Consider the following 21,429-nt stretch of genomic DNA (forward strand, 5'->3'; position numbering starts at 1 on the left):
CATCATTATGGCTCGGTGTTGGTGCATAAATTTATTATAACCTTTAACTTGTACCTCTTAGAAACCCTGAGTAATAGTCTTGACACCCTTGGTGATATACTTTTGAATTCCAAAATGTTGTTTTTTATATCTTTATGGACCAGAAAGCCAACTCCACCTTCACTCCTTTCACTGTTTCCATTGGTATACAGCAGATTTCCACTTGATAAACTTATAAGTGATTCATTTCTTCTTCTTGTTTCAGCCAAACTGATGATATTCCAATTCACATTTTCTAATTCCTTTTCTAGCTCTAATATCCTATCTTCACTGATGAGTGATCTTATGTTGTACCAGGCCAAGTTCAATTCCTGTGCATGGCAGCTTGGTCATACCCAGAGATTCTTAGCACCCTCTGCTTCCACTCGGATCCTCTTGCTGCCATAAGAGAGGGGAGTGAAAGTTGCTGAGGACTGAGGGCCATTTGTTTTGTCATTCTGTCATGTGCTGGAGGGTTTGAGCTTTTCCTCTTCACGCTGACCAGGCGTGTTGAAGAGAACCACTGTACACCTTTGTTGCCACCTCAGTGACGTAACATGGCTTACCATCGAGAAGGTGTGCATGAGTGGGATTTATAGAGGCAGGTCAACCGGACTTCTAAATCTTCTGAAATGGAAAGATATTGGATCTATCATTGTTTTAGACTGAATGTCTGATAACACACAGAATGCCTGTTCCCCTCTAAGCTCCCTTACAACCTGTAGTACTTACTAATTTCTGGGTTGAGGATTGAGAAGACAGCAGATACTTGTTGATATTAGACTTGAATTTCTGTAATTGTAATTTTGAGGAAATACATGTGAAGGAAGGTTGTATCAGAAAATGGATTTGAAGGGATAAATGAGGAAGAACAAAAGTTGATTCTGTGAGTTTGAAGTTGGATATTTGCAGGATCTAAGAGACAACCCCCCCCATGGATTTTTTTCAGGTGGGAAAATTAGAAGGAATGTTAAAAACAGTGGGTAAAATATATTCATTTTACCTTAATGAACCATTCTTTCTCTCCATTCCTTCAAGTAATTGGACCACTTACTCTTTAATCTTTATTGGTCACATTGATATATTAGAAATTTTTGTGCCTCATTAAGGGTTAAAAAAAAAAGCAATATAAGAAGGAAAGTATTTAATTGGAGTGCTAAAATGCCATTAAAGAATTCATGGCACTTCCTAGGATTGAATAAATTAAAAGTTGAATAAATGTATACTGTATTAAAATGAATAGCAATAAGAATTTGAAATTTGCTCAAATGTCTGTAGCATTATAATAAATAACATATGTAAGGAACAATTTAATGAGGTTCTTTCATTGCTAAAAATAGGGGGGGGTAAGAATTTTAGATTGTTGTTTATATTACTTAATGATAGAGACAGTGAACAAAAGTTAAAGTGATGCTTTATTTGAATTTTGATTTAATATGTGAGTTCATTGTGTGTCCCCTATGTTTATAATAATGCATCACAGTCAAAGTGTGAAGTGGCAAAGAATGTGCTCCAATGTTTCCTCTGACACAAGTTAAATTTAATCTTCAATTGCTTTCTTCTTTGAAATCACTTCAGAGATAAAAAAAAATTACATGGGTTTAAATCAGGTGACATTGGAGGCCACTCCAGTCCTTTGCCATTCACCTAGCAGTTTTTTTGCTTATCACACCCATTGAAATGAGCATACCCTTTTTCATAAAACCAAACTTTTGTTATAGTATAAGGTCCTTGCTCTAAGAGTGTATGAATTCTATGGCAAACCGAACTCTTGCATTTGATGTTAGTGGCATGCTGAGCTGAATTTTGTAATGATATTCAGATAAGTCACTTCAGTAAATTTTCCTTACTGTTCCATAAGATATCATCATTTCTTCTGCAAGTTTATGTGAACTCTTCCTTGGGCTTCACAGCAAGATTTCCCAAGCTTTGTCAATCCTCTTTGGTGTTCTCAATGATGATCAGCCTGCATGACCTTTCCTTTCATCTAAAATAGTGTTTGATTTGTTGTTGATATTTTGTTTGAGCTGACAATTGAATTTCCACTTCTGTAGTATTCCTTAACAGTAAACATTTTTTGTCCAATGTTGTATCCCACTATTTTCTTCATGTCAGCTGGAGAATGTTCACTGTTGATAACAAAATCTCCAAACCTTTCTCTACAGAGTAATGACGTTGGTACAAAAAATTTGAAGCTTGCAAAGCAAAGAAATAGTATGAAGAATAAAAAATTCACGTGTATTTTTCCTATGCTTGATCAATTGTTGGTATTTGTTTCAGCACTATCATATTATAAGTTACGGTCCTTCAAGCAAAGTTTAGAAGTTGTTTGTGAACTTTGGAAAAATAATGGTTGTATTATGCCATGGCAGAAAGCAAGAATATGTAATCTTATTGGCTGCTGTTTGGCACAAGAGGTAAGGTTAATATAAGGAATAGTTATGTCTTCAGTTATGTATTTGCATGTGTTTTCTACTTTGCATTCTTTTATTTATTTAATGTGATGTTAGTAGCATAAATGTATATTAGGAGTTTGAATTTTAATACAAATTTAAATAATGAAATTTGATATTTTTGCAACAGCTCAAGGGCATTAATTTCATGACATATAATGCCTAGCTTTGACAATTAATGATGAATATTACTAAGCCATAAATGGAATATAATAACTGGAATAACTCATATAGAAATAGGTTTTATAATAAATTGATAACAAGTACATATAACTTATTTTAGAATTTAATTTTCTTACTTGAAACTAATAGCTTCAAGTTGATTTCTTATATAACTTCTACATTTGAGTAAAACATTTGGAGCTTCTTTTACCATTTTTGCAGTTTAAACAGTTTGCTGCATTTACACTTAACTGACTAGAGCAGGGATAAACAACCTTGTTGCACTAGCTGTTTGATTTTACACCTTCATAACATGCAACATATGACTTATCAGAAAAAAAAAACAAGGAAGGAAAAAAAATTTGCACGGGTGCATTTATTATGTATACATATATACAAGCTGATCATTTAATTTACAGACTGGACCTACCTTAATCGTAAACTCTGTCAATGTCTGCTAATTCTCTCTCTTTATTTTTCAAAATATTGTTCGAAGTGTATATACTTATGCTATTGATGAACCCACTCATAAAAGCACTTCCAGAAGCAGTTTCTTGAAGAGTTTTTGAGAATGGTCATTGTGGCTTTTTGAACTTCCTCGTTTGAGTCAGAATACCAGCCCATCAACTTAGAGAATAAAAAAAAATTAAAAAAAATCACAGGGAGTGTAGAGTCAAGAGAGTAGGGAGGTTATAAACAACAAGCTAAAAAATTGCAAATTTAAAAAGTAGAAAACTTCCTTGAGTTAATTGGAAAAAATTTCCTTAAAAATGTTCATTTTGAACACCTTTGTGGTTTGTGGTCAGTGTGATTATACCTGAACCAAATACAGTGAAACTTCCCTTTAACGGACAGAACGAAAATGTGTCCGTTAGAGAGAAGTTTCCGCTAACAAGAAGTCTGAGGGGGAAAAAAAAAAGAAAGAAAGAAAAATCGTTAAACGTTTAATGTAAAATTAAATTAAATTATATACAGATTTTGCACAATATTTTTGTAAATAATATACATACAATTGTGCTATGCATATTATGACTTTATCTTAAGAAAAATACATACAGTAATCACTTATTTTCTTCTGCACCTTCTTCCGGCTGATAATTTTGTTTTCAACATTTGTTTGGAGTGAAGAAACCATCGAAAGCCCTTCAGTATCTTCTTCAGCGACGAAAAACATTTTTAAACGATTGATTTGTATGAGCGCTTCTTCTATTTTCATCGGTGGTTCGTCGTTAATATGTTCTTCGACAGGATGACCTCCTTCCATTTCTTCATCCTCATGAGGAACTTCTTGAAAAATATCGATGATAATGTCGTTGATATCTAGAGCACCATCTTCTGTAGTGAGGTTTGAGTCTATATCTTTGTAGCCAGGGTCACTTGTAACTGAAGTATCGTACATTATCAATAGATGTTGAAGTTCTTGCTCTTCTTGGTGCTCCACATTGCTGTTCACAACTTCAGTTTTTGCATTTGAGAAGCCAGACTTTACAAAACACTTCACGACAGTTTGTTTTCTAATTGCGTTTACTGAAAAGGAAATCCATTGAATTGCATCTAGGATGCTGATTTTCTTTGCAAGGTCACTCGCACATGTTACATCGTTCATGTTTGCAATGAGATGTCTTAAAACACGTTTTCTGTAGTGAAGTTTAAAATTTTTTTTATTATCCCTTGATCCAAGGGCTGACACTCTGCAGATGTGTTTGGTGGCAGAAAAATGATTTGAATGTTGGACAATTCAATGTGCGGGTGAGATCCAGCATTATCCATGAAAAGAATAATTTTTCTGTTTTGACGAATCACGTTTTGGTTAAAGTGACTTATCCATTCGCTCCTGATATCTCATGTCATCCACGCTTTTTTATTAGACTTCCAGTCAACATCCAAAAGATTCAACTTTATGCCCTTGAAACAACGAGGATTTTGTGGGTTTCCTATAACAAGAGGTTGTTCAAAGTCTCCCAGCATATTTGTACACAATAGTACAGTCAAGCGTTCCTTAGAAATTTTTCTGCCCTGGTACTTTTCGTTTTTTAGACTCATTGTTTTTTCAGGAAGAGCTTTAAAAAAACAACCCTGTTTCGTCACAGTTGTAAATATCCTTAGCTTCAAAATCACGACATAAATCTTCCGATTTGACGGTCCACTCTGTTACAACCCCAGTATCAACAGATCCACCTTCGCCACTTACGGTTTTCCAAGAAATTTTATGCCGAGTTTTGAACTTGTCTAGCCATCCCACAGAAGCTTTGAACTCATTTACTCCCATAGATGGGAATTACGCCCATTTTTGGGTATCATTTACGCCCATTAATGGGAATTTTTTTAGCACGTGCGTGACAAATTTGAAGTCCAACAGTTTTCGGGAATGATTTTTGAACCTGATCATTTCCGTGTTGCCAAAATTGTTTGAGCAGTTCATTTTTTTCCTTTAGGATGTCGCTTACCTGCGTCTTCCCGATTTTGAATTTTGCAGCGAGATTGCGAACACTATTTTTTTTTTTTGCCGATCATACGCATTGAGTTCGACTTTATCTTTTAAAGTTAAATGTTTACGAGAAGACATTGTGCACTTCACACGACACTGAACAAAACTGAAAACTGAAACTGAAAAGATGAAAGGCCGACCAAATTCCCCCCCCCCCCTGCACACACCGAATTCATCAGAAGTTTTACACGTGCCTTAAAATTCTTGAAAAAGGGTTTAGAACCGCGACGTAAACCTTGATAAAATGCAGAGAATCGGAAATAGAAAATAAACACACGATTGAGACAATACGTGGAAGAAAGGTTCCTAGAAAAAGGGCTGTCAGCTCCCCCGCAGTCCGTTATGGGGAGATCAAATTAAGTGCTAATCTAAACGAAAAAGTGCAGATTGCCTGTCCGCGTCCGTTACAGAGAATGTCCGCTAGACAGAAGCTGAAAACACGTTAAAACCAATGGAGGAGAGTTGGGGAATTTGAAAATGTCCATTGTAGAGAGATGTCCGTCAACGAGAGGTGTCCGTTAGGAGAAGTTTCACTGTATTAAGTATAGTCACCCATCATAGCTTCATCCCTCCTGGCGCCTCCGTAGCCAGGTGGGAAGGAGCAGCAGTGCGTAGCACACGCTTCTTGATTAGACCGGGGTTCGAGCCCATCACCACCAAATACGGAGGATGCGGAAAGGTCATTCAGGGAATGACCACCGCATATCCCGGAGCAATATAGCCTTAGTTGCTAATGCTCCTAAAAACCAAATAACAAATAAATAACAACATCATCCCTCCTTCCTTAGTACCTCTTCTCCATTGGCTACATCCTGGCTGAAAACCTTTCTTTGTTCTTCGTTAATATCTGTCCAGATTTGGTCTGAAAAAAATCCATGTGAGAGTGCAGGTAATAGAGCTTGATTGGCGATTTGCATCCTCTTTTTCCTGTTACTTTCAATAAACTTTTCAACTAGATTTTTGTAATTTTCACTCTTAATGTTTCCAAGATTCACTCAAGCAACTGCCAGGTATTTTGCTCGGCATCAGTCATATTGGAATCAGATTCCAAATAAAAGTCAACTATAAATCTGCAAATCTAATCACTGATATTTTACACTGATGTGTAATTATAAAGGTTTACTATTTTATGTTTCAGTATTGAGGACAATAATGATGGCAATGTTCAGAAATTTCCTGTCGTATCAGTGGCCCATTAGTATTGGCTGTACCAATTTGTGCTAGCTGAACATTAATACTAACAAAATAGCAAGAAGACAAAAATTAAAATAATGATTCCACTTACATGATCAGATGTGCAGAATGTAAAGTCCAGTAACAGTAGAATAATAGCTGACCAAAATCTTTTTTTTTTTTTTTTTTTTTTTTTTTTTTTGTTAGTTGTTGGTGCATCAGCTTCTGTGGCCATGATGCACCTCCCAAAATTTTTTGCATTTTTTACTCTGATCCAAGCCCGAGGTGGGATTTGAACCTGCGATCTTTGGGTTTTTTTGGGATTTATTGGGCACATTTGATATCATATTTGTATCTTAGAAAGGCTTTTGATACTGTTGCACATGGAAGACTGCCGCACAAATTGGAGCAGTGTGGCATTGGAGGCAAATTGCTGCTATGGATAAAGGGGTGGTTGAGGGGGAGAAGACAGAGAGTGGTAATCAATGGACACTGCTCATCGTGGACTAATGTTATTAGTGGAGTCCCTCAGGGTTCAGTATTGGGTCCATTATTGTTTTCTGTATTTATAAATGATATTGATGATGGTATATCAAGCTTAATGTCCAAGTTTGCAGATGATATGAGGGTTGTCAAGGACACTACTGACACTATGCTACTGCAACAGTATCTGGAAAGGTTGAGCAGATGGGCTGAGAGGTGGCAAATGAAGTTTAACATTGACAAATGTAAAGTACTACATATGGGAAACAGCAACCCCAGAGCAACGTATCAACTCTGTGGTACTACACTGACAGTGGTAGAGAATGAAAGGGACTTGGGAGTGGTTGTGCAGGCAGATATGAAGTTTTCTGAGCAGTGCAGACGGGCTGCAAGAGTAGCTCATGGTGTATTGTCGATGATATATAGGAATTTTTCTAGCAGGGATAAGGAGGTGATTATTCCCTTGTATAAGGCAATGGTCAGGCCACACCTAGAGTACTGTATACAGGTCTGGAGGCCTCATTTCAAGAAGGATGTAGAGATGCTGGAACGAGTACAGAGAAGGGCAACAAAATTAGTGAATGGAACAAAGGGGTGCTCTTACGAAGAAAGTCTTAAGTTTTGCAAATTACAGTGTCTGGGGACTAGGCACCAGTGAGGTGATCTGATAGAGGTGTATAAAGCCTTGAATGGTTTGAGCATGCTCAATGCTGATAGGATTCTTCCTCTTGCTCAGAATAATCACCTGAGAGGGCATAAATTCAAATTGAGAAAAGACAGATGTAGGATAGACGTGAGGAAATTTGCCTTTAGCCAGCGGGTGGTTGGTTGGTGGAATAGACTTCCATCCCTTGTCGTGGAAGTTGATAGCCTAAATAAGTTTAAGGCTCAGCTGGACAGGTATTTCGAACGAACAGAGGGGTGAATTGGAAGTGGTTATTTTTTATTTATTTATTTATTTTTTTTTTGGCTGATGCTGCATAAGCTTGCTTTCTTGCATCAAATGCCTCTGCTAATGCTAATGCATCGGCAACTATGACCATAGTGCGCCATACATATGATAATTATGCATGTACACGATCTTTGAGTTGCTAGGTAGGCACTTTACCCACCTGGCTAGCCCGGTCGGCCCAAAATCTTGTAATCCGAATTAAATTATCCACCAGAAAATTATAATCCAACTAACACACTTCAAACTGAAATAGTGACATGTAAGATATTAAATCCAAACCAAAAATAAATTAATATTAGATATCTGTGCACCCTAGAAGTAATTTTCCAACCTGTGACATCCTTAACAATTGCTTAAGCCTATCATTACACAAACTGGTGCATATGTGGAATGTCTAATACTGGGATATTTAACTTCCCATTTCAGCATCCACCAAGACTTCATTATATAATGCCTGTTACCATCTTCTCTCAGGATTTAACAGAATTTTAGTATGAGCAAATAGTTTTAAAAGTGAATGCTTAAATAAAAGACATAGTAGAGAACTTCTCATTTTATCAAGGCTACAGAACAACATGATAGCAAACTGTTGTGTTGTGTGCTCAAAACTTGGTAATTATGCATGTACACGACCTTTGAGTTGCTAGGTAGGCACTTTACCCACCTGGCAAACCATTACATAACGATTTTTTGGTGTAAAAAACATTATGGTACAGAAAAACCCTTCTGTAAAAAAAATATACTTTGTCAATAACCTATAATGGGTGGTTACCTCTGAAGCACTTACCTCCTTTTAAGTTTACACATACAAATATCCCACCTTTTTTGTCTCATCTAGAACCATTTCATCTTATCTTACATTGCTCTCAAAATCATGTTGATTTTTTTTTTTTTCAGTATCAAAAGATTTATTCATTATGAATTTGTTTCTGCACAGCTAATTGCTAACCAAGTAATTTTGCCTTCAAGTTTTGGAATGTTTATTAATGTTAGTGTTGGCCATATAATGTAAGGGAGCACCTGGCCTTTGTTGCACCAGTCAAAAAATAAAATAAATGAATAATAATGAAATAAAATAAAACTACCTATGTGTATCCTTCCTTTCTTACTTAGGTACTGCTCTAGCTGACCTTTAAATTTACTCAAGTTGTCAGCTTCAACTGGCCATAATGGTAACTTATTGCAATAATTAGAAATCTGCTGACTAAAGGAAGGCATCTTTTGATTCAGTCTAAACCCCTTTCCTTGTTTCCTGAAATTAAAGCCTAGTCATTTGCCTTTAACAGTTAGGATGACCTCTTTATCTCTATGATCATACCCTGTGAAAGGTTCCTATATCATCAGCCCTATGATGTTACCTGGTTAGTTGGTGATGATCAGATGTAGAGTATTTTTGATATAGCATTCACATTTGTCAAGAAAATCTGAATCTTTGGTGACATGAATTTTTCTTTAGGACAGTGCACATCCCACACAGCTTTTTTTTTTTTTTGATAAAGTGATCTTTATCTGAAAAAAAATAATAATAAATAAATAAAAAAAAATCAACATTTTACAATCTGGAAATTAAGGAAATGATATAGCACTTGCAGTATTGCAGTAAAGATGCCATTTGTCTTTAAGAATCCACGCAGAAAAGTGTGGCATTTGTCTCATTATAAGATGCCTTTAGTACTTTAAAGTCCTAAAGACCTTACCCTATAATCTGTTTTAGTATTTTGTATTAGTAGTGACAAACAATGCAAGCAAGTAATGTTATATAGCATCAGCCAAAAAAAAAATAAAAGAAAGAAAACACTTTACCTGTCCATCTCCTCTAACAGTTTTTCTAGTTCTTCTGTGAATTTATTCATACTACACATATCTAAAACACCAGATGAAGGGTGTTTCAACAATCAGCTACCAGCTGGCTGGAGGTGAATTAACACACGCCTATCCTGCAGCCATCCTTCATCAGTTTGAATTTATGCCTCCTTGCATATAGCCTGAGCAAGAGGAACAATTCTGCCAGCATTGAGCTTACTCAATCCATTCAAAGTCTTAATGCTACAATTTGCAGAACTGATGCCCTTCTTGGTAAGAGCATCCTTTTGTTCTTCTCACTTAACAAAACCTTCCAATAGATCCACATTCATCCTAAAATGAGACTTCAAGCCCTGTATGCATACTCAAGATGTGGCCTTATATTATGGGATAATCACTCCTTACCTCTGCTGGCAAAATTCCTGTATATCATTGACAAAATCCCATGAGCTGTCTTTACAGCCTGTCTCCATTTCCCAGAGAACTTTATACCTGATTGTACAATAGTCTCAAGGTCTTTTTCATTCTCCACTACCTTGAGTGTAGTACAACACATTTGGTACATTAATCTGGGATTACTGCTATCCATATGCAGTATCTTTGCATTTGTCAGTGTTAAACTTCAGTTGCCACTTCTCAGACAACCTGCCTAATTTTTCTAGAACTTGTTGCAGTGGCATACCTTGATTACTGTAATTAGCCACCCTGCCAACCTTTGTATCATCTGCAAACTTAGACATTAAGTTTGAAGTGCCTTCACCGATATTATTAATAAATATTAAACACAACAGTGGTCTCAGCACTGAATCCTTGGGGACTCAACTAATAACATTAGTGCAAAAAAAAAAAAAAGCAGTCTGTCCATTAACCTCTCACTCACTCACTCACTCACTCATCTTTATCTAAAACAGTAACTTGCCCTTAATGCCACACAGCTCCAGTTTATACAGCAGTCTTTTATATGCAACAGCATATAAAAAAAACTGCAGCAGAAACTGGAGCAAAATTATGTCAGTTATTTTTTGCATCCAGTTACTGTGTCATGGTGTACAATCATGTTGGTCACATAAGATCACCTCTTAACAAATCCATGATGCAAGTACAGTATAAATGCATTCTTGTCTAGATGGTCCTGCATTACTTCTTTTACCAGTAACTCAATTATTTTCCCTGGAACAGACGTCAGGCTAACAGGTCTTTACATGTCACTCTTTAATTTCACTTTGTGAATTGGAGATACATTTACAATATCCAGTCTATAGGGACTTTCCCTGATTCTCTCATAATTATAGCTACAGGTTGCATTATAGCTACTTTGCTGCATTCTTTAATATAATTGAATAGATCCCACCCAACTTAGATGCCTTTTAGATCTATGTAGATGCCTTTTAGATCTATGTAGTTCATCCTCTTCCTTCTAGTGTTTACATAAATAAATAAGTTTTTGTTGCTTTTCTTTTCCAGAGACTTCTTGTCATCTGCCTTAAACTTGTGGTCTAAGTTCTGAACTTGTAACATCATCAGTTGGTGAAAATTTAAAAACTGTGTGAGACCACTGTAGTAAGATTTTGAAAAGCAAATGCTCTTTGTCTTACCCTTGACAATATATATTTGTCTTACCCTTGATTATATATTTAAGCAAAAGACATATCAGTGCCACCTAGTGGATCTTTTATCTGCAGATTCTTAATGTATGAAGATTTTTTGATGATCTGATCAAGAGTATTGCATTCTCTCATTACCTCTAACATGTTTGTGTAGAAAACAGTCATCCAATAAGTCTACAAAATTCAGGGTACCATGTGAATGACCAACCAATAATTTTCAGTCAGTATCTGGAAAGTTAAAAATCCCCCATTATAAGATGTTCTGATTTACTAGACCTCTTTTTGTTTCTACAGTTGTTTATTAGGCATATAGCACACTCCTACTCTCCCTACTCAGCATTGCACTGGTCACCCATGTCAACTGGATGCATTGCCTTAGATTTTGTGTTCTTCGTAACTGAATATTGACAAAAGTTAATTGGCCATTTTTGTTTAAAAGCTGAGACTATGATAGCTTGCTTTAAGACCAGTTGGACCTCTCGTCTCTAATGACAACTTGCAGGTAAAATAATTGTAAAGAAGTCATTTGATAAGAGTTGCCTGGTATATGAAATCAGTTTTCAAAGTTGTAATATAACCATAGCTATCTGTTGAAAGTAGTGCAATAGCAGGACAATTTGATACAATGACAAGTTTGTTTCCTGTGAGAATTATGATCTGTGCAATATCACTAAAGTTTAAATATTTCTGACCAGAATAACAGATAAAAGGACAAACTAGTCATTATAAATGTTTACAGATGTAAATAAGTTTAGTTGTTTGTGCTTAATATTTATAGAAATATGTTGCTTTAAAACTTCTTAACCACTGGGTATAACTCTAACATCCAGGAAATTTTAAAATCTGGCACCTCTCAATCCCAAGAGTGCTTGATTTTAGAGCATTTACCATATACAAGTATTAGAACATACATTGTACATACCTTATCTTACACATACAAATTTTACAGGTTTTTACTGAAAGACTTCAATAGTTTTTCAGTTTTTACTATTTATCAATTAAAGTCATTAGAGCAATATGATGATATTACTGAAAGGATAAACTAGAAAGTGCTTTCCAGCAGTGTTTTCATGAATGCTGAGACATGTATAAAAGTCAAAAAAGAGAGTACAGTGGATCCCTTCTTTACAATTGGTTCACTGTATGATCAAATCACTTTATGGCAGAGTTATTATTGTAACCTTACCAATTAACAGAGTTATTATTGTAACCTTACCAGTTAACAAAATTAAATGATACGAGAAAATCTGAAGAATATTTTCCATGTGTTAGCAAAATAAAAATAAAGTTATGCTTACGTACATAGCTTAATTCAGTGGTGGCCAACCTTTTACATACCATATGCCATTTTTTTCACATACGAATTCAGATGCGCCATACAACTCAAGCACCTTTTTCTACCTTCTTACGTTCATGGTTGGGGTTGGAAAATAGGGATAAGGGTAGGATCTGCTTCGTTTAGGGAAGGAAAAAGAATAACTCAAACACGCAACTAAATTAAATAATGTACGCCAGTTCAAAAGACACATGTTTATTGGAGCACCAATCTACAATAGTGAGAGATGATCTCTTGGACGAGAGGGCGACCGCTGTTGTGGAACCCGCTGATGGTTCTACAGCTGCTGGAGAGTCTCATTTGGTGAAGATAGCTCTGTACCACAGTTGTTGGATGTGATGAGAGAGAGAGCTCTGAGCGAGATGGAGCACCGAGAGCGAGATCAGGTTGGAACTTGGAGTCGTCTGTTCTCTCTGCTCACTAGAAGGAGTCCAGGCATATCCTTAACACCCTTTTTAATAAAAGTATGTTTATGAACATAATTAACATTTTTAAATGATTTAATTATTGTATGTAAAGCAATTTCTATTATAGCACATAAACATTACTTACCATTAATGAGACTTTTGAGTCTGTTTGGATTTCGCCAGTCTTTCAATGTTTGGTGTTAAATTTGTTACTGAGAGCAGCAGAGAATTCTTCAAATTTGAATCAGTCATTCACGACCTCGTTTTGCTTTTGATCAATTTCATGGATGAAAATGCTTGTTCACATCTGTATGTCGTTCCGAAACGACATATATAATTTTTTGCAAATTTTCTTAGTTCTTGAAAATGTTCACAGGGTAATGAACGCCAGAAATTAATCATGTCAGATGCACTTTGATCTGAAAAAAGCTCATCAAATTTCATTTTTAATAATGAATTTGTTTTTAAATCAATAAGTTACATTTGTATATTACTAGGCATATCAATTATGTTTTGTTCACTAAGTAAAAATGGGTTTATAAATACGAGCATGTAGTTTTTTCTTTAGCCAAATCATGAAAATGACTTTCAAATGACACTCGCAATAACTTGATTTTTTCAAGATATTTGGTCCAATTGCTATCATCCACAGCACATTCATTCTGCTCTTTCAAGTGTGGAAATTGACTTAAATCCTGATTTTCTAACTGAGAGTTGAACAGTTTTAATTTCATTTTAAATGAATTGATGCTATTTACTAAGCTAGGAAATAATTTATTCATGCCTTGTAGTTTCGAATTTAGATCACTGAGATGACTAGTAACATCAACTAAAAATGCCAAATCAAATAGCCAGTTGTTATCTAATAATAAGGTTCTTTCGTCAGGTAGTTCATTTTCCTGTTCTAAAAAATTATAAACAGCATTTTTCAATTTCCAAAATCTACTGAACCTGTCCTCCAGAAAGCCAGCGCACCTCACAATGAAGGACAAGTTCACCATATTCCAAATCTAACAACTCACAATATTCTCTCAATTCTCGTCTGTTTAGTGCTCTTGCTCTAATTTTATTCACAAATTTCACAACCGGTAACATAACATGCTGCATATTTAAAGTTTTTCCACACAGTGCCTCTTGGTGTATAATGCAGTGATATTTTAGTACAGGACGATTTAAAAAATATTCAAGCAAAGTTGTAGCGCCATTGGCTTTACCTATCATTGACGGCACTCTGTCAGTACACACACTGATGAGTTTACTATAATCTAATTTTAGATTTTCTAGGCATGATTTTACTTTTTCAAATATGTCTGATCCTCTTGTTTTACCATGCAATGACTCCAGACTGGCAAGTTCTTCAGAGACATTAAAATTATCATCAATTCCTCTTATAAAAATGCTTAACTGGGCTACACCACATATGTCCGTTGATTCATCCAAAGCTAGAGAAAAGAAAAAACAAGAATGGACAAGATCTTCCAGTTGCTGAGATACATCCTGAGAGAGTTCCTCGATATATCTCGTAACTGTCTGCCTTGATATAGCAATTTCGTCTGCTTTCCTTTCAATACCTTTATTACCAAGATGGTGTGCAAATATTTGGAGACAAGGCTTAACAATTTCTTCTCCGTCAGAAAAAGGTTTCTTTTTTTCGGCAATACTAAAGCAATTTCATAGGACGCTTCTATCATCGCCAAGTCTTCACAACTTACTTTAGCAAATATATTTTGTCTTCTTCTGATTTCTTCCTTTTTCTTAGTCACATATTCTTTTCATAGCTCAGACCCAAGAACAAGCTTAATTTTTCCTTCTATGTTAGTCTGATGCTGTGATTTATAGTGTCTATTAAGATCATGTCTTTTATTATGTGAAAGAGTACTTTCACAAACAATGCAAAACGGTTTTCCTGATGAACTTGCTATAAATAACAACTCATTTTCCCACTGTTCATTGAATTCACGCTTAATATCACTTTCTGCTTTTATTTTGCTCATTTTCTTTTGCACTGTGGTGGATAGAAGGAATAAAAAAAAAAAAAACCCAGAAAAGTACAAAACTCTAGAAGTCTAAATGTTGAAAAAGAACAAACAGATCACAAGTATGTGCGTCGTATCACACAGAATATCAATTGTAAACTGTCAAAATTTTGACGAACTGATGAGCAGGCGCGACCGGGGAGAGCTCCCCCCTACTATTTCTTGAGTTGGCAAAATGCGATTGATGGAAATTTCTCGTAGATGAAAATACCTCAAATTTATCATTTCATTGTTTCCTTTTAACTTGAAAGACTTCCGACAAAGGATCTATTTGTATATTCTCAGTCCCCTGAAAAAGTCACATATTGCATTTATTTTCCCACTTGTGCATAGAGTCGGGCGCCGGAGGCAACGGCCGTGCAAAAGAATGGACGACTAGGTGCTCGATATATTTTCATAGCCATAGATCACTTACGGTCAAAATTCAGAAATGCATTTTTTTGGAGACTATTTAATTTATTTATTTTGCTAAATTGAGGGAATTGACACGTTTATGTGCGTGTAAGTGGAAAGAAGATGGTGAGTGTCTTAAGCCATATGCGGAAGCCTGAAATGAAAGGAAATAGAACCAAAGAATTGGCAGTATGGGCTTTGGGTACTTGAGAAATTTTATGATGAAATGCGCCACTTGTAATCTTCCAAAGTGCCACATTTGGCACATGCGCCATAGGTTGGCCACCCCTAGCTTAATTAATACATACTGTAATATGTACATACTAACTAATTGATATTTCTATTAACTGACTTTTTTTTTTTTGGGTCGTAAAATTTAAAACAATAAAAAAAGATAAGCAATCAATAACAAAGAACATGATATGCTCAAGTGAGATACGGAGTAACAAGTTTATGAAACTTAAAAAGTAGGAATGAAGAGAAGATTCTGAAAATTTATTTTCAGAATCTTCTCTTCATGGAAGGGTCACATTTCACCATAATAACATAAAAATCCACAGAATTCCAGCTATCGATATTAATGCGAATGCAATAAGATTGAGTTTACTACCTGTTTATAATAGATTGCACTAACAGAAATGCCCAATAATCTGGAAACTGCAAATTGTTTTTTGTAGTGACCTCTAGAAATGTGCTTTAGAAAAATATCACAAAGGCATTCAAAATTGATTTTTTATAACTGAACATATGATAACGATGAGACTCTAGTGCATTTTAATGATTGAATTGATTTTTTGAAATTTGATTTTATAACGTGACTGATAATGTTAACTAGTGATCATGTTAACCCGTGGAAACTTAACAGCAGGATTCCGATTATCTCCGACTGGGCCACGTGGTTCTTCCTATCAGTCAATAGCTGCGTTTGTAAATGTGTTGGTTGCTTGCTTTGTTTCCACAGGTTAACATGATCACTAGTTAGCATTATCAGCCACGTTAGACTGATAATGATAACTAGATAATGCTGATAATCCTTTTTCATGCAAAAAGATATGACCTTTTTTCATGCAAAGACATGGTCATGTCAGAGACATGACCATATTTGTCTTTTGTGTAAACAGAACACTACAAATACTCTGAAACTAATGAAACAGTTTAATATCATAATTAGGCTAGCATTAATTTGCTACATTTCATTGTATATTTATTGTTTTTTTTTTCTACGACAGATATTCCATTGTCAGACGTCAGATCTTGTATGTACAACATTTCATATCTGTATTGGTTTTTTGTCTTCCCAATTGTGTGTGTGTGTGTGTGTGTGTGTGTGTGTGTGTGTGTGTGTGTGTGTGTGTGTTTGTGTGTGTGTGTGTGTGTGTGTCAGTAATAGGTTGAGCAGAATGTGAAAGATGATTACAAATGCTTATTTTGATTAATTTATACCATCTCAATTTTTTGTTATATTGTTTTTCAAGTGTTTAATTATTACTTGTTTTTGAATTGTAATTGTCACAATTATCAGGGAAATTATCACATTGCAAATCATTGGTTCAGCACAGCTGTTACAGAGGATAGTACATTTCTCTTCCCTCTTTGGAATATATCATGGTCATTTAAACAAAAAGATGATTTGAATTCAGAATTGCAAGCCTTGACAATTTTAATACAAGTAAGTGTATGGGTTTATTTTTATTGGTCTGTCATTATAGTTATTTATGTCAGTTATTTGATTTGAAATAATTCAAACCATTTTGACATTTAACATTTTAAATCTTTCACTGAAACTTTCTTATTTTTTGCTTTACATCTCAAAATTTAGATTTTTGCAGTTTTTGTCAAGAGTGTATAGCATCCAGAAAAGAACAAGTTATTTCTCATGATATATAGTGATATAATGTGACATCTTATAAAAATATCTCACCTACTATATTACCAAAAAGTATTGGTACATCTCTTCTAAAATAAAAAGAGAGAGCATCCATTTTGCACTTAACTCCACATTGTTAAGAGTTCTACTTTATAAAGAAGTAGTGCAGAAGCTGAAAGTACTGAAATTAAAATACCAAAAGGGTGAAAGTCTGAGGATTAGATGCACTATCAAAAGTGGACAAGCAGGTTGTTAGAATAGCACTAAAAAATAATAAATGTTCTGTGGTCAGAGGAATTTACACCTATCTACTTGACAAAAATATTATCATTAACTATTCCAGTTAAATATTATCAACTATTCCAGCCATTTCTCATTGTTAAACAAAAACTTTGCCAGCAGAGAAATAAAAAAAATGACTATCTTATTTATAGTAAACACACATTATAATGCTCTTGAAGGGACTGTCCCAATGGAGCACTAAGTGGGACCCCCTTTATTGGAGGCTATTTTTTATCAATATTTTGGTGGATAACATTGATTAGTTTTAAGGTGAAGGTTTTTTTCTTTAATGAAGGTTTTTAAAGTGAAGGTTTTTTTTATGAAGGTTTTTTTACACATTACACACTTTTTTTTTTTTTTTTTTTTTTTTTTGCTTAAAAAGGTTGGAAAAATTAAAATATTTCTTTAAATTAAATGAAACTGAACATATCTTGAGTATTACTATATAAACATGATTAAATAAATGTAGTATTAACATAATAATAAATCTGTCAATAATTAAATTTATTAATGCATGTTGAATATATGCACATAATACAAAAGACACAAATTACTTTACCAGCAAGAAATGTAGAAGAATAATATTGAATTAAAAATAATAATAAATAAAAATTTAAAAAAAGGCTAAGGAGAATTTACATTTGAACATTCTCCTCAACTTTTATTAATTAACTTAACTGCACGTTGTTAAGACTGCTACTTTACAAAGAAGTAGTGCAGAAGCTGAAAGTACTGAAATTAAATTACCAAAAGGGTGAAAGCCTTTTGGTATTTGGTCCCAGGTATTATTCATCAACAGCAGTTATGAACTGCTAGACATTGAGCTGTAAAGTATGATCTATCTACCTTCAAAGGTTTGAATTAAATGTTGCCTGCACTGGGAATGATTTCTATGAAGTAAACAAATTTAACAATTCCTAAAATATCTCTATCATTCCATTTCCAAAGACAAAAATCAAGTTTGTATATCCAATAAAAAATGCATAGTACTTCATGGGATGAACCATGGAACCAGAAGAAAAGAATGTTAAAAGTGGAATTGCATTATGATGGCACTTACTGTTTTAATGATATCATTGGCAAAAATTAATCTCAGTGATGTCTGTTTTCACCTACAATCATACATGTATTTTGTATGGTTGTAGGTGAAAAACTAAATGTGAGTTTATGCAATGTACATGTGTAAGCATATACTCTTTCTGACAGAATCTCATTACCATTGCCTCAACCACTACCCATCTCAGGTGCCCCCGTAGCCAGGTGGGAAGGAGCAGCAGTGCGTAGCACACGCTTCTTGATTAGACCGGGGTTCAAGCCTGTCACCACCAAATACGGAGGATGCAGAAAGGTCAAGGGAATGACCACCGCATATTCCCGGAGCAATATGGCCTTAGTTGCTAATGCTCCTAAAAATGAAATAACAAACAAACTACCCATCTCAATTGCCTTAATCATTTTCTCTATGATTCTTTTCACTTCAAAGGTAGTGCTTCAGTGCACATGTATGCTCTGATATTCCTTGTAAGAGACTTCCTAATTTGGCACTTTCTCACATTTGATATCTTTTGGCTTAAAATTTCTACTCCATTCTCCCAAATTGATCTGTTGCCTCTACCATTCTCCGAACTCCAGGTATCATTCAGAACTCTTAGACTTCCTCAATTAGAAACTCAACTTTTTCAGGCTATCTTTCCTAACAGTGAGCTAATTTTTCATGATGATTTTAATGTTCACAACTCTAGCTGGTTTGAGTTTTCTAGTTACACAGACCCGGCTGATCAAGATAGTAATGCCCTCACAAAGTTTACTCATTTATCAACCAGAATACCAGATAACCCTAACTGTACACCTAACATTCTTGATTTTTTCTCATCCTTCTAAGTGCTCAGTTAGTATTTATAGTCCTCTAGGTACCTTAGATTACAACTTGTTGGTGGCCTCTTCTTCAGTGGAGCACCCCTCTTGTGGCCATTCTCAGCCAGGTATTGTTTAGCATTACAGGAATGCAAAATGGGATGATCTGCACAATTTATATTTTTCTCACATTGAGATAATAAAATAAAACATTCCTGCAACCCAATCTAAACATCTCTCCCAGTAACTTGAATTTATGGCTCTTAGTTCTAGAATCATTTATAACCATGAAAATTTCATCCCCATTCATTTTACTATTGCCTCTCAGAGTTTTAAACACCTCACTCAAGTCACCTCTAAGGTGCCTAGTTTCCAAGCTGTGCAACCCACGTATTTGAAGTTTTTCCTCATAAGGATGTCCTTTTGCCAATCTCACCAGGCAAGTTATCCATCTCTGGACCCTTTCAAGAAGCTCAATGTCTTTTCTTTTAGGTGCGGTCTCTATACTTGAACGCAGTATTCCAAGTGTGGTCTAACAATAGCCTTATATAATGGGATTATGACATTTCTATCTCTACTAGCAAATGTTCGATAATCATCAATAGGACACCATGGGCCTTCCTTGCAACCTGTCTACAATGCTCGGATAATTTCATGTATCCCCATATCGTAACTCCCAAGTCCCCTTTCTTCCACTAGTGACTTTAATTCAACTCCACCAAGTGTATAAGTTATTTTAGGGTTACTGTTCTTCTAAGACCTTGCACTTTGCTGGATTAAATCATAGCTGTTACTTTTCTGACCATCCCTGAAGTCTATTTAGGTCACTCTGAAGAAGCTCTGCTTGGCAGTGATCATTAACTACTCTACCAATCTTTACATCATCTGCAAATTTAGACATCATGTCCTCTATCCCTTCATCAAAGTCATTTGAGAAAATCAAAAACAGCAGTGGTCCCAATACTGATCCTTGGGAACCCCACTTCTTACATTAATCCAATCTGAGGAATAGCCGTTTATCACAACCCTCTGCCTTGAAGCCAGCCTGTTATCTATTTAAGGATTTTCCCTGTGATTCTAACCTGTTCCAGCTTATAAAGTAACCGCTCATGTGAAACTGAGTCAAATGCTTTGCTGAAATCCAAATAAACAATGTTGAAATTATTCCCTAAATCCAGCTCACAAGTGACCACTTGTTAAACACTGTTGTTAAACATGATTTTCTCTTTACAAAACCATGCTGCTTATCCTTCAGAATTCCATTTCTATCCAAATGACCCTGAATTCTACATTTGAATTTTTTTTTTAGTCTCTTTTTTAACATTAAGCAGAAGATTTATGTGCACGATCATCCTCCATATATTTTATCTCCAGCAAATGATTGCTTTGTAGTTGTCTCACAGTAAATAGAGTATAATTTTGACTACTGGTAGTAATAACAAAATATAAAACAGTCAAGCTTAATTTTAACATACTTTGTCTATACATGTCTATTACTATATATATTTTTTAATGTGTCTATACAATTTGCCATTAACAGATATTAATGGCATATTTTATAGACAAAGTATGATTTTATAGACTATATATATATATATATATATATATATTTTTTTTTTTTTTTTTTTTTTCCTGTTTATTTATCTGAAATAGGCTGCTATGGGTAAAACTTCTGAATCTGACTATTATCCAAAAGGATCATTGTATAAGCTTCATTTCTGGTCTTCTAGTGAAGAGATACCATATTGGCAAGCTTTGCAGGTCTTAGCAGAAAGATATTTTTACCTTTCATCATATGCTAATGCAGCTGTTTATTATGAAAAGCTTCTAAATCTCATAAGCAGTATTGATACTTTTCATGTAAGTAAAGTTTAATACATTGTAATAGTCACATTGGGGCATGGATAAAATGTCTGATTTTTATTCAGATTTATTCAAGTTCTGTAAATCCTAAATTTTAATGAATAAACTAGTTCATAATAGTTGAGGAAGTAACCGACATTAAGTATTTGTGTTGAAATACAAGGGGCAGTCAATAAATATTTACTCTCACCCAAAAATATTTGAAACTTGGCTGATAATTTCTTCTTTCTCTATGTAGCTGCCTTCTAAGCT

At 34.9% G+C, this 21,429-nt stretch overlaps 1 protein-coding gene across 1 annotated transcript in view; it reads left to right on the top strand.

The window, feature by feature from the left end:
• LOC150091278 (uncharacterized) overlaps positions 1–21,429 on the top strand; it is a 70,607-nt gene that overhangs the window by 12,072 nt on the left and 37,106 nt on the right. Inside the window, exons 3-5 of the mRNA XM_090389931.1 lie at positions 2,299–2,435; positions 16,834–16,980; positions 20,968–21,174. Coding sequence (XP_090246057.1) covers positions 2,299–2,435; positions 16,834–16,980; positions 20,968–21,174 — 491 coding nt within the window. The remainder of the gene's footprint in view (positions 1–2,298; positions 2,436–16,833; positions 16,981–20,967; positions 21,175–21,429) is intronic.

Source organism: Mastigoproctus giganteus, chromosome 1, assembly GCF_048544385.1.
Source record: "Mastigoproctus giganteus isolate SK-2022 chromosome 1, ASM4854438v1, whole genome shotgun sequence".
Classification (NCBI taxonomy): domain Eukaryota; kingdom Metazoa; phylum Arthropoda; class Arachnida; order Uropygi; family Thelyphonidae; genus Mastigoproctus; species Mastigoproctus giganteus.